We start from the raw sequence: 26,119 nt of genomic DNA on the forward strand, positions 1-26,119 counted from the left end.
ATTGCTTTATACACTGATTAGTGTTTTTTATCTTTCAGTCATATCAGTTATGACTTCCAATGACTGTGGACAACAGCAACGAAAATTATTTGAAATTATAGCCTTTGACCAGAGAACATTTTGACTTATATGCATTTTATTCAGCCTCTTGCCCATTATCCACATTTTAATTTTTAATTCTAAATATCTCTCCATTTCCTACTTCTGGATGTAAAAATCTGATGAACATTTTTCTTCCCTTCACTGCTGGTATGTGCAGCATGTTCAGGGCTGTGAGCATAGCAAGACGGAAGCCGTGCTTGCTATGCCTCCTGGTGGGCATACAAACTTCCTGCCTCAGTACCTTTGTGTATCACGCATTCTCCAAGAATCTTATACTAAAGCCTTTCTCATGTGTAATTGAGCTGCTTCCCATTACAAACCAATAGTCTACCAGTAAGAGTAAACGCATTCCTTTGTAGACATCTATCCAAAATGTATTTTTCAAAGGTAGTAAAGACCAGCATGCAGGACCTCATACATCACTCGTCCACTCACTACTGACAGCACAGCATGTCTTGCAGCATCTACAGCAATCAACATCTTTGCTCAATGGAGAGATTTTTTTACACTTCATTGCATATGTTCTTACAAAACAACTGTATGGACTTCTGGGAAGAGAGCAAAAATGTGTTACTGATAGTTAATAACAGCATTATTCAGAGAAGAAAATTGGGCATCAGTAGACAAGAGGAATGGATATCAGGCTGTAATTCATTGGCAGCACCAATCTTGTGCAGTTGGAAATGCTTTTTTCTTTCATTGGAGACTCTAATTACTGTTCTTTTTTCTTTCCTTTTTTTTTTCCTGTTAGTTTTTGCGAAAATCACCTCTATGAATCTACACCACACCTGACTCATGAACACTAGAAAAGCAAAAGGGAGGGAGAGGCAGGGAGGAGAAGGACTGTGTCAGCTTCACCTCAGATTTCTATAAATTGTCATGGTACTACACGCTATGGCCTCAACGATTGCAGAATCATGGAATGGTTTGGGTTGGAAGGCACCTTAAAGTTCATGAAGTGCCAGCCTGCCTGCCCTGGGCAGGGACACCTTCTGCTAAACCTGATTTCCCAGGGCCCCATCCAACCTGGCCTTGAACATTCCCAGAGTTGGGGCATCCACAGCTTCTCTGGGAAACCTGTTCCAGTGTCTCACCACCCTCTGACTAAAGAACTTTCTTCCTGACATCCAATCTTAATCTCTCAGTTTGAAGCCATTCCCCCATGCCCTATCACTACATTCCCTTGTCAAAAGTCATTCTCCAGCTCTCTTGTAGCCCCCTTCAGTACTGGAAGGCTGCAATGAGGTCTCCCTGGAGCCTTCTCCAGGGTGAACAACCCCAACACTCAGTCTCTCTTCATAGGAGAGGTGCTCCAGCCTTCTGATCACCAGGCAACTATCAGCAAGACAAGAGGGCATGGTCTTAAGTTGTGCCAGGGGAGGTTTAGGTTAGATTTTAGAAAGAATTTCTTTACAGAGAGGGTAATCAGAAATTGGAATGGGCTGCCCAGGGAATTAGTGGATTCTCCGTCCCTGGAGATTTTTAAGATGAGACTGGATGTGGCACTCATTGCCGTGGTCTAGCAACAGCAGTGGTAGTGGATCAAGGGTTGGACTTGATGATCTCAGAGGTCCCTTCCAACCCAGCTGATTCTATGATTCTATGATCTTCATGGCCTTCCTCTGGACTCATTCCAACAGGTCCAGCTCATGAAGCTCGACAGAAACAGAATGATGAAGCTGAGGACAGAAGGCCATATGAATACCCACGCATTATCTTGCTGAAACTGTTCGCCATCTAGTGGTTTGTTGGCCTCCTACAAGTACAAACTTAAAAATAGTAAAGAATTGGTGGGTATAATTTGGGGGGGGGAGGGGGGAGAAATGTTTGTATTACATCTGTTCCCCAGTGTGCAAGAACCTATAAAAAAATATGAAAAAAGATGAAGTGCCTCCTGCAAAGTGCTCTACCATTAGGATGAACATCCCATGGAGACAAGCAACAAAAACCTGCACACAACCAAGGTGAGATTCAGAGAGAGGTTAGGTACACTGCGTTGGTAATTTTTCTCTCCTTTATTTCACTCTATTCCTCTTATTGTGTCAAGATGTCCCGATCTAGTTTGCTCCACCATTTTCTTCAAGCTTGCCCACCCAAAAACGTACATTATATACAAACTATGAGGGAATTAGGAGGGCCCTGTGTTTGGCGGTGGGAGGTTCCAGGGAGCAGCATGAGATGACTACTCTGCAACAGAAGGTGTGCCAGGAGCTAAGCACAATACTGAGGTGAGTAAAAGCAGTCACTTCACCAACAAGGAGCCAGGGCGCAGAACAGCAACCCCTGGCCAAGACTGGGTTGAGAGACAGTGGTCAGGGTCAGATACAGCCCAGTGGTCACCCAGCAGGGCTGCAGTGGCAAGGCAGGTCCGAGACCAAGCTAGGATGCCAAGTCAGCAAGTCTGGATCATGGCCAGACTCGTGGAGATGCGGGATGGCGCAAACAGAGCTGCTGGCACAGACACGGGCCAGCACAAAGCCTCAGTTTAAAAGTGGCTCTGAAGAGAAAGGAGAGGCAGGCCCTCGCTGTGGCTTTTCTCACAACTGCTCTTATCAGTGGAGGAGCTGACCTTGGATTCTGCCAAGTAAACTTTTGCAAAGGGGTAATGTGCTCAGGGCCATGGCAGTCAGAGGGCTGGAACAGAGCTATGGAACATATCCAACACAGGGGTAAAGCAAGTTGATGGCCTTCTTCATTAAAACAGTATATGGATGAAAATCCCACTTGAAAGCGGATCGAAGAGAAGTTCAAAGAGCTCACGTTGTTCAGTTTGGGCAAATCAAGAACTCTTGCTGTTAATGATGGCTTCATTAATGAGAAGCATCAAAGGACATCTAAATTATTAACTGATCACACTGATTTAAAGCTCACTGATTTGAGGCTACTAATTTAATTTGTACATGAAAAAAGATCAAATACAATCTTGGGATGTATCAGGGCCATACGCTTCTATTAGAGACACTGTACAAGACCTGAATTGAATGTACAAATTATCAGTTAACTTCAGAAAGAAGAAAAACTAAATTCATAAGCAGCCCTGGCCAGGAAAAAATCAGCATAAATAATCCTATACTAAGAACTAAACTAATAAAAGAAATTGCTTGAAAATTGATAAATAATTTGGCATTCTCCACTTCCAAGGAATGAAATTTTGTGACTGTTTTTCAGTGCAATTAATAGCAGCAAGAAAACTTAGGAAAAAGATAAATATTTAGTTAAAAAATTATTTATTTACTTGAGTTGCATGTGACAGCAAAGACGTCACATGCAACATTAGAAGGTACAGAGGGTCCCTTTTAGACTTATTTCCTGCATTAACCATTAATTTGTAACAAGCAGCCTTCTGGTTGAAGTCAAACTAGATTATCTGATGTGCTCTTTGGGCTTTACAATATTAGAAGTCCAGCTAGAGCTGTATGTATTTAGCTACAGGATTATGTATATATGACTCCATGCTGTAGTAAGAGCATTGAAATAAACTGTATTATTTATGGCCACATTCTCTTGTGTTGGAAAAGAAACCAATGAAAAAGAGCTCATTGTGAGAGGATACCAGTAAAGTAGCTGAGGAGCAAGCCCTCAGAGTATTTATTTTGGTGAATTCTCTATGAGATATTCACATATTTTAACTGCATTTATAATAACATATGATTTAATAAACATATTGAGTGCACTGATTTCACTTATATTTTTAAAATATTATTCTATGAGTGGTATATTGAACAAATGCAATTATTTTGCTAGTAATCAAAGAATAACTGAAAGCTATTCTTCCTGTATTGTACACAGTGGCAACCAGAGTAAAGTTACTACAGCCTCTGTGACAGATAAAATTTCTAAGGAAATTACGTAGAAAATGTGGTCAGCCTCATGTCAGCTGAAATGTAGAGATATACCGTGTATGTAGGTAATTGTAAAGCTTTTAAAATCCAATGCTAAATCTAGATGGGGAGAGCCATATATTTGCTTTTGTGGAAAGAATACTGTAAGGTAAAGGATAACGACATGAAACAAATTCGGTTTTACAGCATAGGTGTTGTAAAAGCTACTTTGACATAGCAATAACTGAAATAAAGTGTAAAAGACAAGATGCGGGCTATCTAAAATCTCACATTGGCTCTATCTGTAATGGGTAAAGGGAATCCCTCTAGCAACACTGAGTCTAGCTTCGAGGCTAGCAGCTATATACCTGAAGCAGAGAAAACTTACACATTCAAGTCAATTGGCCAGGCAGTTTGTAGGTTCTCGACATTTCCACTGGGACCTTCTCCTCTCCTTAAAGAAAATGTACTGGTTCAAGTTAGTACAATATCTCCCTCTTTGATCTTACCCCAATGCAACGAAATCATAAGGCATCAGGAACGATCTTAGCAACCTCAAGAGCATCAGAGGTAAACAACATTCCCTTTTCCCCCCCATTTATTTCCACTCCCGTTTGAATTAATTATTTCAAAGTACAGGCTCCATTTCTACTCATTCACCCAGAACTCCCCAGTCTGGGTGTGGTAGAGTGAAGGGTTTCTACATAACCATCTAATCAAAACTGTTAGAGAGACAAATTAAGCCTACATGTGCAGTCTGTAATTACTCAGGATATCTCAAAATTTCCTATTGCACACACTCATCTTTGAGCTATTCACCATGAATGCTCATCTCCTGTTAGATTCTCTGATAGTGCTGCTGTTCCTTTGCTGACATCCGGGTTTTAGGAGTTGGATCTGTTGTCATAAGAAATAGTAATGAGGGACTGGGAATTTCTCTGTGGCCCTATCTGGACAGCCCTGTTGGAGAGCTCAGACTTCCCAGCTGCCAGCTCCACTGCCCTGGGAGTTCCATATTATAAGCTGTTTCAATGGGGTTCCAGGTCTCACCGACCACTTGCCCAGCCTGGAGCTGGAGCCTGGTCCCCTGCAGGTCGGGCCCCCCACAGGGGCATTGGAGATGTGGTGAAGGCTCTTTGGGTGACACCTCCACCGCGTGTGCCACCGACCGCGCAGCGCCCTGTCCTTGACATGACGAGAAACCCCTCATGGACACAACTGGGCAGGGGGCCAGCACACGCCCATGGCACCAATGACGCCACCTTCCCGTGCAGACCAGGGTTAAGGTCTGGAACCGGGAATCACCACAACCCGTGAGGGCTCCCAGCGGGCCGGCGCCGCCCGCACCCTCGCGTGTGCGAAGGGCCCGCCCCGCCCCTGCGCGCTCCCTGCGTAACCCCGCGGGTCACGCGGGCGGGCGCGGCCGCGCGCTCCGTAACGGCTGAGAGCGCGGCCGCAGGGCCGCCGCGGCGCCGAGCGGGGGACTTTGCCCCCGCCCCGCTGCCGCGAGGGGCCAGCGCTCCCCGCTCGCCGCCGAGGGCCCGCGCTCCCCGCTCGCGCGCCATGCGCCGCCCCGGGGCCGGCGCGGCTCCTCCGGACCGCCGCCGCCTCCTCCCGCCGCTGGCTCGTTCTCCTCCAGCTCGCCCGCAGGCGGGATGAGGCCGGGCTGCGGCAGCGCCGCCGCTGCTGTGAGGGCAGCGCGGCCGCCTTCAGCCTCTCTGGGAGGGGGGCGCGGTGGCCAGGTAAAGGGGTCGCGCGTGAGGCAGGGAGCGAGCTCCCCGAGAGCTTTGCGGGCCAGGCCTCGGCGCTGAGGGCACCGGGGCCAGCGGCTGCCCGTGGCACGGGCCGCCCGAGCCGGGCTGTGCGCGGGGTGACCATTCCCGCGGTGACCCGCGGATGCGGCCGCCGGCCCGCGCCCCTCACGCCGCTCCTGCCCTCGCCGTCCGCCGGCGGCTGCGGAGCGGCGGCTCCGGAGCGCTCTCGGAGATCCTTCCTGTGCCCCGCAGGACTGTGCTGGGGCTGCGGGTCGGCCCGGGTGAGGCACGGGGTCGGTGTGACCCGGAACCCCGTTGGAATGGCTTGTGGTGTTATGGGACGGTAAACCAGGCTTCCTGGTGCTCAGGCTACTTCTCTAAAAGGTTGTGACCTTAGCAAAGTTGCTTATTCGTGCAGTGCAGTGCTTGCTTTTTCCCCCCCCATTTTTGGAAGCCTGACTAGGCTTGTGGTAAAAATACAGCGCATATCAGAGAGCCCAATACTGAAGGTCTCTTCAGCCTTTGGTATAGTTTTCCACTGCTGAAGAGCACTTTTGCATCTTTCTCTAAGGAAAGACTGGATGTGGCACTCAGTGCCACGATCTAGTTGACATGGTGGTATTCAGTCACGGGTTGGACTCAATGATCTCAGACGTGTTTACTTGATTCTGTGATCTGAGTATGCAGAACCCCTCCTGTCCTCACCAGTATGTAAGAGTAGGTGTTTCAAAGTGCATTTCATCTGTATGGCTTTAATATTCCACAGTCCTTAACTGTAGTTTTGTGACATGTAGTAAAAAACTGTTTGTGGACAGCCTTCTGGCTTGTGGTTTTTATATTTGAAGACAGATCATAGTCTATAGCAAATTTTCAGTATTTAAAATGCAGAAATTTTAAAAACCTGGTTTAATTGGTTGTCAGAAAAGTTTCCTTGACTCTGAACAGGACCTGCAATCACTTACCCAGCATCAGGGGTGTACCCTGCTCTGTTTCAAGAGGGTTGGGATAGTGCCCTCACCATCAAAGCTGTTTCAATAGTTTGCTTTTAAACTCTCCTGTAGGTGCTTTTTGACTTTGTTCCAGCAGATACTTTTCATATGGAGAGACAAACTTAACATTTTAGTCTAGGACTCCCATATGAGATGGGTAAGTTGCTAGTCACATCTCTTCTCTGAGTGACCCTGCTGATGATCAGTTGATTTTGAAGTCCCCGATTTGCAATTTTTAATAAAAAAAAAAAAGCCTTTGTAAAGTACTGTCAGTTTTTAAAAAGGTATTCAAATTATTGAAAAGGGTAAAAATGGGGGAAAAAGAATACTTAGAAGGGAAAAGATTTCCTTACTTAATAGTAATGTAGCGGTAATAGTAGTAGCTGTAGTAATGTAGACCTGTAATCTCTCAGGTCTTTCACAAACAGGCTGAATACAAATGGAATTTTTTCACACTCATTGTGCAAGCACACCAGCAAAAAAGATTATGCAAGCAAGTATTTCAAATGTGTTGTTTATGTATTCCATATCATAACCTGGCTGAGTGAATCAGAAGAAAAGGAAAATCTTCGGATATTATTGTTTTCTCAATATATGTGAGAGTTATTTTCTCTAGTCCTGCCTTTTCTGGGCATTGTATTATTTGAACCCCAGTTCCTGACCTTTATATAATCAGCCAGTGTTATTCCAGTAAAAAGATACGTCATTGTTTGTATATGTAAAATAAGCTGTATTTGTGTCTAGAGGGTGAAAACATCATACAAAACATTACCTGAAGTGATTCTTGTGAGCAGAGGTTCCTAAGGGTTTCAGTGAAGCATCAGGCATTATGTTTTGATTTCCATTTTCTCTTTTCTTTTGTTCCATTTTTATCTGTTACCCTTCCTTTTCTTTTCAGGGTGAACAGGAGCTATTTTAGAATTCTTTTATACCAGTTTGGATAGCTGTACAATGTTTTTGGTGCACAGCATAATTATTGCATGCTTTAAAGATTAGTTCAGGTTTATAACTTCGTGTTTTAATTGAGACCTGTTTAATAGTTTCATTCGTGAAGCTCTTTAGGTGTTTAGGGCTGTTGGATTTGCTGTTTATTAAAAGATCTGGAAATAACAGAGTTGGTCTTGCCACGTGCAACACTAGGCTACAGTTGTTACCTTTATGTTTTGTTTGGAAGAATGTAAGAGGTGATTCCTAACTTGGAAGTAATATCTGAGATTCAAAAGAATACTTCTTTTAAGGAGGAAGAGGTAGCTGTCAGGATTCTTGCAGTATTTACTCTTTTTATTTACGGGAGAGACAATGAACAGCATTTACAGTTCTCTTGTGCTCTTCTGTGTGTTTGCAGCATGCTCAATATAGAGTATCACAGTGAAGCTTGATAAAAAAGCTGATAGTGCTGTGGGAACCATATGAAGAAATTAATTGTGTTTTTCATCTGGTTTATCTGGGAATGAATTGGAATATTTATGCTTCATGCAGATAACACAAACTATGTTTTGTTCTTCCTGATAATCCTGAGACTGCTCATACTTGCATAGGCCTGACACATGTTTCACATTAACTGCCTGTGACTAGTTCACATCATGTTGGTATTTGCTTGGTTGTTTTTCTTCATGCAAACAATGTCTGGGTAGACAAAAGCTATGTTACTTGAAATTTATAAAGCCTAAGTATTGTTTCATGCAGGTGTGAATTTTATTTTTTTTAATGGTATCCCCCAGTCATTGAAAAGATTTGCTCAGTGTGTTTTGAATGTCTGACTAGTCTGATTATTGCATACACCACTCTTCTGAAAGTATTTTCACCACTCAATAAAGCCTCACTGATTTTTCTAAATTAAACGTTTTGGCTATGTGAGGAGTGGTAAAGGTGGTAATAGCAGAAAACCAGATCTACAGTCCTGCAAGACTGTAGAAGGCTGTATCTAACGTTACACAAATAAATGAAATTTAGCTTCAGTTATCAATCAGGGTGGATTTAGGTCCTGTGGAAAGATTAATTACTGTATCAGTCTTCAACAAATGCCACTGAGTTGTGAAGAACTGATATTTCTGTTTGTCCCCTTGCTGCATGCCACACCCGTCAGGCAAGCACAGCCATGGTGCAGATCCACAACTGGCTGAAGCAAATGTAAGATTGCTCCACTGCTGTTTCCTCATTTTTGCTGTGGGCAGTGGCACTTCTGTCAGTTTTGCTGTCTAGTCCAGCGGGGACTACTTTGTTTTTATGGTTAATTTTCATCCAGATTACCAAAATGAGTTGACTGAAATGGGGATCAGCCAAACCCACATTTTTACACCAGAAGGAGATTGGTTTAATCTGATCGGGAAGCTTGGATTGTGTCATTGCATCATAAAGTTGCAGTAACACGACTGTTCTAAACTGGTGTTAAATTTTGTCTGAGGGTCAGATCTGACTGTGCCAGTTCTGACATCCATGTAGCCATTGACCTATGAGGGTCGACTTTTGGCCAGTTTTCTTTCCAGGCCCAGCTTACCACATGACAGTGTGAGTGCTGGAGAGAGAAGGAACAAAGGAGCGGGGGCAGGACTGTTCTTGTGACACTGTGGTGTTGTACCAGATTAAAGCGTAATCACGAGTGAAGACAGTTTCAAATGTGTTCTGAAAACTGGGAGGGAGTCAACTTGTCATGTACAAAAGTTCCAGTGATCTAATGGACAGACACACATCCTGCTGTTTGGTCCGTGTTATTTGTGATCACCTCATCCTATAAGGGTCTATTTGGGATATTGGAATAAATATTTAGTATTTGCCATTTACTGAGGATGCCCAGAAATGCAAGTACATCTCTCACTGTATCTCCTGTCAGGGTTGTGTTTGTCATCTTAACAGAAATATTTCATCAAAGGAGAGTGTACTTTGACCTCTGGAAGGGCTTTTTGAAGCCATTTTAAATTACACTGTCAGTGGCTTACTTTGGTTCTCAGAATGTGACCCTTTCCAGATGCAGTCGAAACCCACCAGTGTTAAACTCCCACTGGAGGTGGTGAATTTTGTACTAGTTTATCTAAGTGGGTGCTTGTTTCCTTGGTTCTGCTGTGGGAGGTGTTAGCATAGCAGAGGAGCACAACAAAAAGCAGAGTGGTAACTTAAACCCCCACAGAACGGTTTGCTGGAGGTGGTCCGTGGATATCACAGGTGACTGTGCAACATTAATTACATTTTGTAAAGATGTATATTTAAGATGTCTGAATTTTATTATAGTGCGTGCTTCAATTGCATTGCAGATCAACAAGGTCAATCCTTCATTATCAATTATAGTTTTGGAATTAATTTATTGTTAATAATAGCTTGTGGCTGCCTTCTGGAGAATGGACTGAGGTCTGATAGGAAAAGAAGTGAGCATGACATCATAATGAATCATCATGGCACACACTGCTGCCAACTGATCTTACAGTTGTGGCAAATATATAAAGTCTACAGCAACAAACATTTGTTGTTTCTCATAACAACCTAGGGCTCATGTTACTAAAAACACATTTTCTTTTACAGCCAGTTAGTTACGAAAGTAATTTGTTCACTGATGTTTCAGCATGGCCACTTTCAGATTTTTGCTTTAATATTCAGCTCTACAGGTTAGTTTTACAGAGGATGACTTGATTTTCAAGCTTGTGTATTTTGCATATGTTAGATCACTCAAGGCCCACAGTTACTAAAAATGAGTACAGGTAATAAGAAGCATAAGAATAATAAGTGGTTCTTAAGTATGGATTTCACATGGAAACATAAATTTTTGCATTACCTTTTGGTTCTATTTTTATCTCTCATCTCTTGACAGATTTCTTACTGTCCATCCAATAAGTTTTTCTTGTTTTGCTCACTTACTATAGGAAAAAAAATAGTCTGCTTAAAATGGAACAAACTGTATTTCATTAGTATATTTAAAGCCTTCATTTAATTTGCATGTGAAATAATATAATACAGAATGCAAAAAAATCAATTTTTTCATATTAAAAGCTTTAGGTTAAGACATTTTTATGCACACTGCAAGAGAGTTTTTTCTTAAATAATTATCTGAAAAGCAAAGCAGAAAAATACAAAACCTTCTTTCTTTGAAAACATGTAAAAACTTTGAATTTCACTAGAATTAATATTTACAAGTCGAACTCCTAAGAGAATCTGTACTTGAAGACAGCAGAATGTTTTTTGAGTATTTCCTGTTTTGGCAGGAGAGGAGAAGTAAATTTTGTAACTAATAAAGTAAAATATCTAAAACTCTATGCAGAAATGGGGAAAGTTACAATTTATCCTAAATGATAATGATGAGAACAATAAAAATGTCATAAATCCAAAGCAAGAGTCCACAGAAAGGTGGGGAGAGAAACATTTAAAATGAACTCTTTTATTTGTTAAAAATTGTGCTTAAAATAAAATAGCTCTGATCCTCTTTGGTGAAAGGCAAAACATCAGGATCCCTTATAGCTTTTAGTGACAAAACACAAACCAAGGTTTGTTTGGTTTTTTTTTTTATTTTTCATGGTCTTTGTTCAATCGACACCAGTAAATGCCTGTACCTGTAACAGCTTTTAAAAGCCAATAACTTAGATTTCTCAACTCTTAGAGTTGATTGTGATTATTAGTTTAGTAGTATTCAATCAATGCTAAAGCTCTAAAAAGGTCTAGAATCCTTTAATTCTAGTATGTAATTTTCTTTTTCAGCTCAGAAGATAAAATAACTGTTCATTTCATAAATCGCGATGGTGACAAACTGACAGCCAAGGGAAAACCTGGGGATTCACTGCTGGATGTTGTGGTTGATAATAATCTAGACATAGATGGTTTTGGTAAGTAGATGCACTGAAAACTGTATTCAGTGTCTAGAAATTACTTTCCAGTTTATGCCTAAGTGTCTATAGTATCATTTAGGTTGGAAAAGACCATTAAGATCAAGTCCAACCGTAAATGAATATGAATTTATATATAAAACCTACCTGTACTTTACTTGGATTTTCTCCTCTTTTTTTTTCTCCTGCAGGTGCATAGAATATTTTGATTCAAGTTTTAAAAAAAAATATTTGAGGTGATCTTGGCTTGCATATTAAAGGAGGGGAATGTGAACAGAGTGCTGTCAAGGTGGAATCTGAAAGATGCCATCTGCAGACTCTTCTGAGCTGAAAGGTTCTGGAGGCAACACAAAACTGGTGTATTTCTAAAAGTGTCTGGTTACTTCTGTAGTGCCATAATGTCTCCATTTATTATCAGACTTTTTGTAACACAGTTTGCTGTAGTATTTGAGTGCAAAGACAAATAAACAACCAAATCCATGTCAGTTAACAGGGAAGAGCAAGAAGTTTAATTCTTATTAAAGAATTAGAGTAAAAGACACCAAAGCCCTCATGAAATTCTAACTTGGTATGAGTTCTGTTTAAAATCAAAATAGGAGGAAGCTATAACTTCTCCCTATTTCTTCAAACTTTTGTACTTTCCTTAGTTAGCATCATAAAATGGTTTTGGTTGGAAGGGACCTTGAAGTTTGTTTAGTTCCAATCCCCCTCCAATAGACACCCTCCACTAGACCACATTGCTCAAAGATAGTTCCATTTAAGTTGTAGGATTCTGCCCATACAAAGCAGTGGTATTAGGAAATGACAATTAAATACCTCTGGAGAGGTATTTATATGAATATGAGCTGGAGAATTAATAGAACTACAGTAGGAAGTGGAAGTACAATTTTCAGGACTGAATGTGTAATAGGAAGCAACTGGAGGAAAAAAAAGCAGACTTATAGCACAGTTTGAAATCTGAGGTGTGTTAAGTGCAAATAAGTTTTACTGCTAGTAATGAAATCTGTGATATGATTTAAAATCTTACACTTAATATCTGAGACAACTCTTATATCTAGAGCTGCATACATCTGGGGAAGAAGAATTGTCTCTTAAGAGAGACATTTTTAAAAACATCTAATGCACTGGTTTAATTAGCTGTATCTATCACTTACTAAATGACTCATAGGCTTATGGCTGGTCTGCCTGTATCCTACAGTTAATGTTCTCTGTGTAAATATCAACCATGTTAAGACATTATGGTGAAGTGGGAAAAAATAATGCTGTCGATAATCAGAAGCCAAACTGGAAAAAAAAATGTGGAATACTGTAGCAATCTTTAATTACAACATATGCTGGTCCCATTTCAATAACCACTTGCTAATGAAACATCATACTAGGGCAGAGAAATAATGCAGGAAAAATGTATGTTCTGTGTTTAGAGAAAAATTGAGGGAAAAGTGAAACATAAATCTTACCTGTTTGTTTTTATCACTAGGGGGCATCCCATGTGCAGTAATAATAATAAAAATATCTTTGTGTAAAGGCTGATAAAACTCTTGAATGATTTGGCTGCACTCAATTTGTTTATGACTGCTAGCTTTACAGCTGTGGAAAGATCTTGCACTGTCCAAAGAGACTGATCAGTTCTTTCCTTCCCCTCTCGCTCCTTCCCTCACCTTCCCAACGTTCAAGATCCTTAGACTGCTGACAAGACAAATTTTGTATTTGGCACTTTATTTGAACTCTACTTTTTAACGTGTCTTTGAAGATGTGATATATTTTAAAAATCAGATATTCTAGTACAGTGTCGTGCTCACTTTGAATATATGCTGTTGATACTGTTACTGCATGTAACAGCATGGTGCTTTTGTGTGTAATTCTTGTCTGATGATAAATTCCTCTGTTTCTTTCTATAGCAGTGGTTATGCTTACAATCTTGCTTCCCTTATTTCCTTACGAGTACAAAGGTGATGGGGTCACTGTGTTCTCGGTTCTGCCTTCCCTGCAAATGAGTAAATAGATGATAATTGGCTAATGTGTTACCTGCTTCTCTCCTATCAATTTAAATTGGAGCCTGGGGTTTGTATGCCCCAATCCCACTCTCCACAGTATTCAGCCTTTCCTGCCCTGTTAAACTTGCATGTTTCTTTTTCAGCAATGTGAAGAACTTAGTGTTAGCCCAACACAGTGACAAATTTGTTAGTTTCAAACTTTTACTGTCCTGTGGTGACCTCATTGCTGTAGCATGTAGGTGTTGTTGATGCTTGTTCTGCTCAACCCTAGCAAATTATTAGATCCTTGACTTGTACTGGACTGCCTCATAATAATACATGTAGGCCCCTTTAGCACAGATAAAACCATCTCTCTGGCCTGACTACTTTTGTCGCTGTGAATTAGTGTTCTATTAAGTGAGAAGAAGCACCAAGTATAAATTCCCTCCTTCCTGTACTTCTGAGGATTTTTTTTTTGGTGTAGCAGGTATCTTCTGTTAAACTTCTGGAGGAAACCTTCTCAAAACCATGGGAAAAAGAGAGATAAGGATCAGCCTTGGAAATAAATCAAGTAGTGTTGATTGACAGTGTTGTCTGCTTTTACATTCTTATAGTAGAAAATCTTTCTTTAAAAAGTGGAAAGGGAATTAGTTAAATGCTATAAATTAGTTAAAATATTTAAGTAAATCTTAATGCTATAGGAACTGTAGAAATACTATTGACAGTTGAATGCAGAGTAGGTATATGAATGTGAGAATATATAAAACATTAATTTTACTAATCAACGGAGACTTCTTGTATGAGCCAAACACTTATATATGTAGGATTTCTTCTGAAATTCTGCTGCAGTTTGAAACTTGGATTTTCTGTTACCTTGATTTGTTCTGTTGCTTAGGTGCATGTGAAGGAACACTAGCCTGTTCAACTTGTCATTTAATATTTGAAGACCACATATTTGAGAAACTAGATGCAATTACTGATGAAGAGATGGACATGCTGGACCTGGCATATGGCCTCACAGAAACGTAAGGCAACACAGCACTTCGCTACATCAAAGAATGGAGAGAAGGGTTTGCAGATGGGGCAGTCTTATATTCTTGGAGCACCTTAATCAGCTTTTGATGAGTAGCTGGATTCTGTTACACAAAAGGGGACTGCTAAGTTTAGATATTGTCTATCTTAATTCATACTAAAAAGATGTCAGTATTGCTTTTGTAACTGAAAAGTGTCAGTTACCAGTACTTGTCTTCAGAGGTGTCTGGTGCAGAAATGTTATATACTAAAGTATAAGTGAAAACCCCATTCCTTTGACAAAAGCTCTGCTGCTACTGTCCTGTGTGTGAATTTTCTTGTACTTGTTTCTCTTTCCTTCTGTTTACTGTCTCTGTTAGTCTGTAGCTAGTGAATGTGTTAACATTAGTGTTTTAGGTTTTGGTCAGATCTTCTTTTCACAGAATCACAGAAGGGTTGAGGTTGGAGGGGGCCTCTTGAGGTCATCTGACCCAACCCCCTGCTCAAGCAGGGCCACCTAGATCCGATGCCCAGGACCATGTCCAGACGGCTTTTGAATATCTCCAAGGATGGAGACTCTACAACCTCTCTGGTATTTATGTACATTGTTAAGATCCTTCCTCCAAGCCTTCTCTAGCACAAACAGTGTTCCATATATCCGTGTACCTACTTGTCATGCTTTGACTCAGAGTACTCTTGGTGCACACAAGCCAGATTCCCTTTTGGGAGAAACTGATCCTAAACTGTGCTCTTACTGCTGATAGGCATTAGGATTAGACTAGTGGTAGTCTAAAGTAACCCTTGGTTCTGCATCACCCCCACCATCACACATCTTGTAATTAGGGTGTCACATCCTCATCACAGACCCATTCCTAGTGGGCTGTTCTACCTGCTGGTGTACAAGTAGCCTTTATCATAAACCATGCCCCCATGAACAGTAGGCAGCTGTGCCTTACCAGGTTTCTTAAGCGCTTTTCTTCATCCTTCAATGGAACAACTTAATGAAGTTTTTGAGAATCTTTCCAGTGATGATGAGGCTTTATACCTGACCTGTATAGCATAGAGTTTTTTTATGTCTCTGCAAAGAAGCACTCTGAATTAATTCATCTATCTCCTTATATCAGTAATGGGAATCCCATACTCATCATTTCTATATAACAATACACATTCTCACTTCAGACAAATCTGAACTTCTATGGGAGGTTGTAAAGGCAAAGAAGTTAAGCTACGAGATACTTGTTGCAGCTTCTTTTGTTTTATTCTTCTTCCTGTTCACAAAAACCCATTTTTGGTTTTGAAAAGATCATAAACCTATTAAGTGTGAATTTACTTCACCCTTACCATCTACCATAATTTTCCTGAATTTTTAGGTTCAGGACCAAAATAATTCCTAAATAGCTCTGAAGGCAAATGGTCTAATAAAAATCTTTTTTCTTTGGCCATCTTTTAAAGGTTTAAAGCAAGGAGATTTTACTGAAGAACTGAAAAACAGTAGAAAGCCAGAGCTCTTTGTTTAAATGTTTCTATTTTCTCTCTAAGTTCTTCATACCAAATTAAGTTTTAGACTTTCTGAACACGTTTGGTACTTCTATTAGGTGTTCCTAGCATCATGTGTTCTTCCTTTGGCCAGGGACCTTTCAAATGTGTGAGAGGATGACTCTTCTGGAACGTGGAGCTTTAAGTGACTGATATTTACTGCAGGTTACCTGGGCTCCTGTGCTGATACAGATTTGTGTAATGGAGATGCACTTGTATGCTCTGTCATAGGTACAAGGATAAAAGCTTATTTTTATCAGTGACTCTGTATTTGGGAAAGTTTCAGCTAGCAACTGCCATAAAAGTCATGTTTTTTTAAATGAGGAATTAATTAGAATGGTTAAAATTAAATAGTTTTGATTAACTGCAGAACAGTAGAGATGGTTAAAAGTAGTAAGATAAGGGGAATGCAAACCCTGGCAAGTTAAATGTGTAAGAAGAATGCCGAAGCAAAAAATAAGCTGAGAAACAGCTTGTAAAAAGTAGAAAAAATATTTTTGTTTCAAAGCTATCAGAAGCAGGAAGCTTTGTCTACATGAAGAGCTGATGGGTAATGTAGAAGGTGCACTTAGAAAAAGATAACATAAAAGGAAAGTTTCTTTTGTATTGTTGTCTCTAGAGATGTTACGGGATGTCCGTGCACTGAAAGGTTTCTTTGCAAAAGGCTTCCTGGAGTATTCTGTGATCTTGTCTCAAACTGACGTGTCCATGGAAGTATTACAGCAGATAAATAAGTAACAAATGGTAATGGCTAGGTAGCATTCACTCAGGAGTTCTACAGGAAGTCAGTCTGGCATTTCTGAACTGTCTGCAAGGCTTAATTGGTTGGTTTAAAACTACTTCTCCTGCAAAGGTATGGGAAGGCAGCAACCCAACTTTTAAAAGATCATCGAAACTGAAGAATACACCGAAGTTCCATAGTGGACACTTCAGTCAGATGTCTATAGATAGTCTATACTGTCTACCATGGGTAAGGAAAGAATTCAACAGAGCTTTTGTAGAGGAATGAAGCAGGTATGGGAGTTCTTCAGATAACTCACTGAGTGCGAAGAAAGATCTTGCAGTTCATGAAATTTATTTAGGTCTAAAAAAACTTTACTAAGTCTTGAGTTGCAACAGGATAAGAGCAAAGGCCCTGTAAAGGATAAGTAATTCATTAAGAAAAATCATCTTTTAATAAGGTAGAAGCATTAGGCTGTCTGGTAATAATAGGTGATCAACAGTGTGATCTAAAAGTGATAAGTACTAGGTTTTAATTAGCATGTTTGTGGAAAATGTGGGAAAACACAGTGAAGAGTAAGGTTTGTGTATAGTGTGTGTTGCTCTGTGGTAGTATCAAAAACTGTTGGTGAAGACGTATGAGGATCTTGTGCTACTGAGCAATACGAAGTGATGTTTGGACTTAAAAGGTGCAGATAAATGCATATGGAGAGGTGGACAGGAGAGTGGTAACTTTTAGATTTTTGAAATAGGCTGTCAGCTAGCTAGTGTCTTTCCGGGAACTGGTGCTACAGAACACTGCCCATCCTTGCTGATGTTTTCAATATTCTATACTTAAGTACAAAGACATGAACATTGAAATAAAGATATCCTAGCAATAAAAGCGGCTTCCAATGTCTGCAGAATTTTGTTATTGTATTAAATACTTTGATTTTAATTGCTTGCTTGCAACATCTTTTTTTTTGTTCAGAATGAATGGTAGGTAGAAAAAAAAAGGATGGCATCTCCTCGAGTGCCTTGAGTGTTTTATCCTTTTATCCTTCTCCTTCCTGTGTTTCTTGTCTTTTCACTCCTACTTTTCTGGTTTAATGACCCAATCTTGAACTTTTTAATTTGAAAATATTGGACGCTGGATAGGGAGGCTAAGCTGTGCTTTTTCTGAGGCTTTCATTCAGATTTTTTGCCTTCTTCTCTTCAGAGATGCCAAATGCACCTGGCTGACCTGTTAGTGTCCCACTGAAAATGGAAGGGTCACCCTTATTACATATTGTCTCAGTAAGCAGGAAGTACTTGGTGTGTGACTTTCCAGTGTGCTGAGCTCTGATACTGAACATAAATCATTATTATTGCCACACAGACCCTTGTGTTGACGCATGTGGTTTGCTACTGGGCTTGATTAAGACCATGCACAAGAGTGGCTGTTTGTAGTTCATGATGTGTTTGGGGTGGCTGAATGTTGGAGGCATAAGGGGGTAAATGCTGTTAGATGTCTGGTGGGCTAGAACTAACTGCAGTGTCATATTTCCCTACAGATCACGTTTAGGCTGCCAAATCTGCTTGAAGAAATCAATGAATGATATGACTGTTCGAGTACCAGAAGCTGTTGCTGATGCTAGACAATCAGTAGATATGAGTAAAAACTCCTAAAAGAAAATACCTTGGGGGTTTCTAAAGAAGCTTAATTATTTTTATAACTTATTTTTAAATGTGTAATTAAATATGGAAACTTACATAATTGTGAGTTATTTTATATGACTATCAATATTAGATTAATGCTATTTTAATTTTCTTTATAGAACCTCTTATATTTTTACGCTTAAAATGCAATAATACTTCCTGTAAGTAATCATTGGATTATAAACATTATCAAGTGTATTACAGATTTCATATAAAATTATTCTGCCAAAACATTTAATGACATTTGGAAACTGGATCACTTCTACAAGACTTCTCCTAAAAAAACCTCTTAGTATTTCTTGGTTTCAGACCTGGATGTGTAAGAGAACAAAACTTGTGAGACTACATGGGGTCGTTTTGAAGTGTTGTCATTTAAGATGGTATGCTCAGAGTTAATTCACGTTCTCAGTAAACATGATACTTCCTCAGCAAATAGTGGACTTTGAGGGTAGGAGTTTTCCAAACTTTGGAATCTTAATGAGATGTGTCAAATTTTGTCTTGCAAAATACTGCTAAACCCATGAATTCTAGGGGCCATGTTATGGCTCTAACACAGCAAGCACCTAAACACCACTCAGTTGTTTGCTTGCACCCCACCACTGCCTACCCCCCACCCAAAGCAGGGTGGGGGATAGAGTTGGGGGGAAAAAAAAAAAAAAGTAAAATTCATGTGTTGATACAAAGACAGTTTAATAAGACAGAAACAGAAGGGAAAACAACAACAATAATGATAAAAGAGTTACAATATACAAAACAAGTGATGGACAGTGCAATTGCTTACCACCTGCTGACTGATGCCCAGCCAGTTCCTGAGCAGTGACCCCTGTTTCCCCCCAGTTTAATATTTTGAACATGGCACCATCTGGTCTGGGACAACACTCTGATCAGCTGGGGTCAGATGTCCTGTCTCTGTCCCCTCCCCACTCCTTATGCACCCCAGCTCACTCACTGTTGGGGAGGGGTGAGGAGCTGAAAAGTCCCTGATTTAGTTGTTGCTAAGCCATGTTTACACTAAAACATCAGTGTGTTATCAACATTATTTTCATTATAAATCCAAAACACAGCACTGTACCAGCTACTGGGAAGAAATTATTCTGCAGGCTGATGCGGAATGCTGGCACCTGCAGCTTAACTGTTGCCCAAATCAGATGTCAGTAAACCTCAACAGTTTTTACATTTGACTACACCAGAAATAAAAGGATACACAGGGCTTAGAAGAGTGAAGTCTTGGAGGGTGTCTAATGGGAGAACATAACCACTGGATTTGCAAATTTACCCATGATAAATTCTTGCTGTTCTCTGAAGATGTTGGAGGGGGCAATGTTTGTCAATGTAAGATTTATTCTGAAATCATTATCCCTTTCTCAGTTTTGAGCTTATGCAGGAGGCAGTCTGATATTAGCTAGGGTGCTCAGCTTGAAGAGATTTCTAGTTTCTGGGCCTTGCTCTCAGGATCATTTCAGTAATGGCTGATGTGAAATTACCAAGTATATTTATTCCAGAAAAATGGACTTGGTTCCCCAGAAGGTATAGGGAGAACCCATGGTGAGATGACATGTGGACTGATGATGAAGAGCTTTCAGTTGAATATTGTTTTACTCTTTCTAAACTAGCCCAAAATAAAATAATGTCTCTAAGACTATTATTCTCTCCAGCTTTGCGTAAATACTTAAAAGAACAACCAAGAGTTGTTACCCTTATAAGGTAATTTTGATATTTGGGGCATATTTGTATACATTTATATGTAAACAATGTTTATTTACATTTGAATGATCTAATGCAGTCATTATTGCTTTATTTGAACTGATAACAATGATATCTGAACATTTTTCTTGTATTATTACATATATATGGGAGAGGGGGGGAAATTATTTTTACAGTGCGGAATATTGGGATTGTTTTGAGCTTCATAAACAGGAAAAAAGGTCCCTCTTTTTTTAAAAAAAATAATATTTTCTAGAACTGTATTGAAAATATATGTGGGTCAGATTCTTTGATTTCCTCTCTGAGTTACCTTGTTTCCTTGTGTTACCTTTGGGCTTTGCCCTAATTCAAGATGCAGTAACTTGTCTGTTCAGAACTTAATCATGTAGGGTTTTCAGAATACATTTGTGATCTCATCTAAATCAAACTGTGACTTCAGAGGTGAAATTTCCAGGCTTTTTGAAAGGCAGATCAAGGTCAGGGAGAAGCACGGGCATAAATGGAAGAAATGTTCTGAAGATGCTGAAGATGTCTTCCTCTTCAGCTGCTGTGACTCTAACCATAATTTAGAGGTTGCATTCACACAGTCAGGCACTAAGGTAAATCTTACTTTATATTGCCTTTGTACTGAGCTCACTTGTATACAGTAGTCATCATTATTAAATCTCAACTTTTTTTTCTTTCTTTTTACATGAGACACAGCTCATTACATTCCAAGAGAGGGGACTTGGGTCATAACAAGACACACTGTGCGTTCTTAACATCAGAAAGAAATCTGAGGTTTCAGTATAGTTGTGAGTTTTAGGGGTAGATACTACTATTTGGTGAGTTTTAGGGTTGCCTTAGGTTTTGTTTTGGATTTGTGGTGGAATTTTTTATTTGCTTGTTTGAGGTGTTTTTCATACAGCACCAGGCACTTCTTGTGGGAATCTTGAAGTGCTTAACACTGTGTAAAACAAATGTGAAACAGATCTCATGTGACGGTTTTCTTTCTAAGACAAGGTTACTTGTGATAGCTTCTCATTACAAAGACTTTGACTCTCCTGTAGTGTGCCTGTGGAAGGAATTACTCAGCACAGCAAGGCAAAAAAGGATGCTTTGAAGTTTCGTTTTGAAATCCCATATTGCATGCAAATGGAAATCTCAGAGGGCAAAGGAACTGACTTGTAGTCCCCAAAATGCACAGCTCAGAGATACTAGTTTATTGTCAAAATGATTTGCAAATAAATCTTATTTTTGACCTCTTTCTGACACACCTTGTTTGTATGGATTTTTTTCCTTCTTCTCCAAGCCATTGAATGTATTTCTGGGTGAAAAGTGGAACTTAACAGTTAATGGTGCACATTCCAGTGTAAGTATGAATTCTTGTGCAATGACACACAATTATACCATCAAAACTAGTTGAATACATATTTATTTCCTTATCCAAATAAAGATTACAGGTAACTTGCTTTCTAAAACCATTTCCTTTCTCTGTTAAAACATCAAGTCAGTGGGTCTCTTCTGTCTCTTCTCTGTCAAAAATGATGAGCACATCAAAACCTACTTTGTTGCCTTTGCTTCTGTTAGTTTACAACACATGCTCGAAGTCTGGGGCTGAAACACCTTTAGTTCAGAGGCAGTGAATTAGGGGACCAGTGGGCTGCACTGTCTTCTGTTACTTGGGGTTAAAAAGGTCCTTTGGATTTGGTTGGGTTTGTGAGGAAGCCAGGCCAAAACAATCCTTCTGCCTTCCCAAGGGTGGGGTGGAGCTTGTCTGTGGCTCTAGGTCGTGTCCCTTCCCTCCACCCCCTTAAACCACAGTCAGGCACAAGCCAGCAGTCCCCACCTCTGTGACATTTGGTGTTTGTGTGATGTCTGAAGGGGAAAGAAGGGTGTGCCTTGCATTGCCGCATCACTACATCTCGATATGTCGGAAGTTCCCATCATCTGGACTGCAAGCTGTCATGAGAGAGAAAGGCAAGTTCTCCAGGCAGTTTCTGACTTCTCAGACAGAAAAACTAAATCTTAAAAGTTCACCATTTTTGGCTGCAGGCACCAAGAGATACAAGGCATCTGTGTTCAAACTCAAATTACATCCCAGTTAGAGGCAAGCTGAAAAAGCTGTGTCCAAAAAAGATGCAGTGAAAGTGGCAGTGCTTGCCCTGCTCACAGGCTTGGGCTAGGGCAGGGAGGGATTCTCTATAACCTGTGTTTTGCGCTCACGGGGGACAAGGTGGTATACAAAGATAGGGGAGACAAAAGAAAAATCCTCATTGCTCGGGAGAAAAAAGGAGGAGAAGAGATGCTCAAGCTGTCACTGAGATACCAAATAGTAGAAAACATTGGGAAGAGTCTGCAGCTGCTCTAGATGATTTCTCCTCAAATGATCTGAAAAGATGCACAAAGGGAATGGGAATTTCCTGCATCGTGGTGGGGGCTGTTGTCTTTGTGGGTGGCCATGTAGATCCATGTCCTGCTGCGGGCTGCAGTGCCTTGGTGCTCTTTCTCTCCCTGTTGAGCTGCCGGGAGAGCGACAAGAAGCATCGTCTGTCCATAAAAGAACAGGCATTAAAAGGAACCCTGAGGTTTACTTTCTAACCCACTTGCTTTTTTATGAAGTTAAATGTTTTTTTGATGTGAACTAATCCAAATTTAAAAATGTTTTAAAAGTCATTTCTAGCCAGCAGTGATTTAGCATTTGCAAGTGGGGCAAACTCTTCATCTGAAGCTGTTGCCTCACTGTGCTTGGCGAAGCATCTTTGGGACCGCCCTCCACGGTTCTGGAAGCTCCTGTGGCCTCAGCCCAGCCGTAAAAACGTTACTCTGAGCATTTACATGCCCCGTGTGCTCCCGTGTGCCATTCTACTTTAGTCCGGGCAGCGTGATCCCCTCTGTGCCTCCCCCCTTCCATAGCGCGAGGCCTTCTCCCCTGAGCAGCCACTAGAGCGCATCCCTCGCAGCTTCTGGAGATGAGAAAGGATAAAAAGGGGTTTGAACAGGCTTGGTACGACCTTCTTTAGGTCTGCTCAGGTACGGCGGAGCTTTCCCATTTCTGGGAAAGAGCACGTCTGTGCGAGAAATTCTCTGGGCTGGTGCTGATCCCAGGTGGTAAATCCCTGCAGCACAGCGCTCGCGGGAATTAAAATTCGCGTACGGGAGCAGCGCAGCATGTTAAAGCAGCCGTGTGTGTGAGCCCAGCTCAGGTACCACTCTCGACGCAGCTGCTTGCTGCGGAGCCGGCTTGGATGCCTATTGCTGTGAAAGAAACTCGGCTTCGGTGTTACAGCGAAAAAGAGCTATTGCTGCGTCAGGCCGGGCTGCCACGGCTCCGGGTACCCGTGCCCAGCCCGCGACAAGGCTGAGCATGTGGTCCTGCAGACGGACAGATGCACAGACACACAGGCATCGGTGAAATGCAGACAGAAAGCAGGGCTCCAGCCATCTGTCCCGTGAGTTCCCAGCCCTGCAGGCAACACCCTCCATCTGGGAGCTGACAGGGAGCCTCTGTCATTGGCCGTGGGACTACTGGATCCCCATGACAGTCCTGGGAACAGCCCTGTCAGAGGCTCAGCCAGCTCTGGTGAGGTTATGGGGTTTCCTCTGCCTGTCATGGTTCCTCTGTTCGTGGCAATGAGCTGTCAATCATGTAACCTAACACTGTTCAGTATGGGACATTTGTGCTCCTGGTTTCTTCAGCATGGCAGCAGGCAAGAGAGGATGCATTACACATGAGAAGTCATAACAACATGGGATGCTGGTGCCATGTAAGGAAACTCTTCCAGGTACTCCAGGGAAGTCTGCGGGCACCTGTGGCAGCTGTACCTGGGTTGCAGCTGTGGCTGAATCGATTTTCTTCCCACTGTCGGCAAACTGCCACTGGCAGCTGGTAGGCTGAAATCTCTGGGTTTGGAGAAGTGTGTGCCATTATCACTGAAGAAAATGCCAGGCCATAGATGGCGTTCCTCTTTCAGGCTGTGTTTGATCAAAAATGGCTCTCCTCAAGGATCCAGTTTTGGATCAAAGAAACAGCCAGATAAGTCGGGTGTACTTACTCCATCCAAGCGCATCTGAGCAGGTTCAGAGGCGGGTTAGCAGCCTGTTTTCATTTTACCCTTCCTCAACTAACAGCCCTGCTTTGCATAGGTAAGCCAGCATTAGCTTTTGATCTGGTGAGTGCTCACAGCCTTTACTGGTAATGGTTTGGAAGAACCAGGGCATTGCCTTCCTAGAAAACTCTGACTGGAGGGGAGAAAGAGAGAGAGGGAAAGCTGACACAAGATCACAGTGATGCAGCTGCAGTTTCTTGGATCCAGGAGAGAGGCAGACATATACCACCCAGAGAGCAAGCAGTGGGTTTTGGCTGCAGATAAAGGTAGAAGGTGTCATCTCAGAGGAATGTTTAACAATGGATGAAAATAACTGTAAAAGAAAACAAATGGTGTCACAGAGACAAGGCATATGGTAGCTCAGAGTGATGGGGAAGCTCGTTCAGTTCCAGGGACTGATGACTCTCAGGAGGAAGCACAGCAGGGGATGGTTGGAGGAGAGTCTCTGCTTCAAATATCAGCTTTTTTTTTTTCTTCCAACATAATTGTTATGATCATTGCAGCCATTGGATTTTTGTCAGAAAACTAGGAAAAACACATTCTGTCCTGGCATGGGGAAGAAAAAACAATGTCTCTTGCCTTAAAGTTTCCTGCCCTTCAAGGAGAAGGGCAGCACAGGAGTCTCTGAGGCAGAGGTCTGAGGAAGCAGAATAGAGCTGCTCCAAGGGTGAATGTTGTCCTGGTAGGGAAGTTCAGGAGACTGAGATCTCCCTCTGTTGAGTGATGTATACAGAAAATGTATTTCCAACTCTAACAGCCTGTGTCTGAGCACTGAATGCAAGCTTCACATTAAAAATTACCTTATTAAATATCTCATCACTGGTCTTTATTCCCTACTGGTTTGCATTTTATCAAGTATTTGCCTTTGGCTAAGAAGGATGGGAAAGGTCTAGCTTCTGAGTTGCCCATCATAGTACTTACTTTTGGAGGTAAAAATGCTTAAAGGAGGCACAAGGCATCACAGACCTTTCTTTACAGCAGCACACAGAAATAAAGTGGGAAAACCAATTACTGGGGAGCAGGAGTTAATTCTTCGAATAAAAGTACAGAGTTACTGCCAGATATTTGCTATGGTATTTCACTGCTTTAATCAGTACTGCCAACTGCCCAGCACTGGGCTGCTCCTGGTTTACCATAAAGCCACCATGTATAATACATTTAATCCATTTCCACTTCCTTCCAGCTGAACAGCCTCCATAATGGCTCTAGATCATGGGAATTTTGTAACATTAACCTTCCTCTGAGGGTCATGTGCCAGAAATTCTTACTCCCCAGGAAAATAATTTCCCCAAATCTTAGTGAGTGAAAAATCAGGTCCAAGCCTGAGGTGAGCTTGAGCTGCAGTGTAACCAGTGCAAGTGCAGCTGCCCCAGCACCTAACATACTGCCCAATGCAGTAGTTCATGGTTTCTGCAATGAGATGTTATTTCCCAAACCATGTTATTTTTTTGCCCCTTCAAATCTGGAGTGCAATCATAAGGAAGGTCCTTTTGCTGTAAACTTCAAGCTTGGAAGGAGACCTGTGTTATTTAAGGAGTTCAATCCTGGCAGCAAATTTGGGTGGATGCTGCTCTGACAGCAGGTCTGAATCTGTAAACAATTGGCCTGAATCCACTGAGGGAAGAAAAAGACCCTTTAGCCAATCGTTGCCACTTGCTCCTCACTTCTCCAGAGCAAACAGATTGGTATGTTTTGGTTTAGCAAAAATGTTGAAACAAATTATATTTAATACAAGCCACAGTACTATTTCAGAAGTGAAAACCACAATATTCCTTCCAGGGCATGCTGAATATTTAGAAATAAAAATAAACCACTTGGCCAGGCCTCACTGATGCATGCACTGAGCTTCCAGCCCTCTCTGCTGTTACTTCCTACGCTGCTTCTCCCAGAGACCTCCTGATTTATTGACTGTTTCCCTCCCACTCCATTGCCTGCAGCT

General features: G+C 41.4%; 1 protein-coding gene across 2 annotated transcripts; it reads left to right on the forward strand.

The window, feature by feature from the left end:
- The first annotated feature begins 2,004 nt into the window (after window positions 1-2,004).
- Window positions 2,005-21,345, forward strand: FDX1 (ferredoxin 1). 2 transcript variants are annotated; one of them, XM_029960848.1, is made up of 4 exons: window positions 2,005-2,066; window positions 11,347-11,471; window positions 14,340-14,469; window positions 18,244-21,345. In XM_029960848.1, the coding sequence occupies exons 1-4, from the start codon at window positions 2,020-2,022 to the stop codon at window positions 18,356-18,358; spliced, it is 417 nt and encodes a 138-aa protein (XP_029816708.1). In that variant the 5' UTR covers window positions 2,005-2,019; the 3' UTR covers window positions 18,359-21,345. The 2 variants fall into 2 exon arrangements, with proteins under 2 accessions (XP_029816708.1, XP_029816709.1); XM_029960849.1 differs by lacking the exon at window positions 2,005-2,066 and adding an exon at window positions 6,337-6,384.
- Window positions 21,346-26,119: the final 4,774 nt, after the last annotated feature.

This window comes from Manacus vitellinus, unplaced genomic scaffold (genome assembly GCF_001715985.3).
Source record: "Manacus vitellinus isolate BGI_N305 unplaced genomic scaffold, ASM171598v3 scaffold_2_pilon, whole genome shotgun sequence".
In the NCBI taxonomy this organism is placed as follows: Eukaryota; Metazoa; Chordata; class Aves; order Passeriformes; family Pipridae; genus Manacus; species Manacus vitellinus.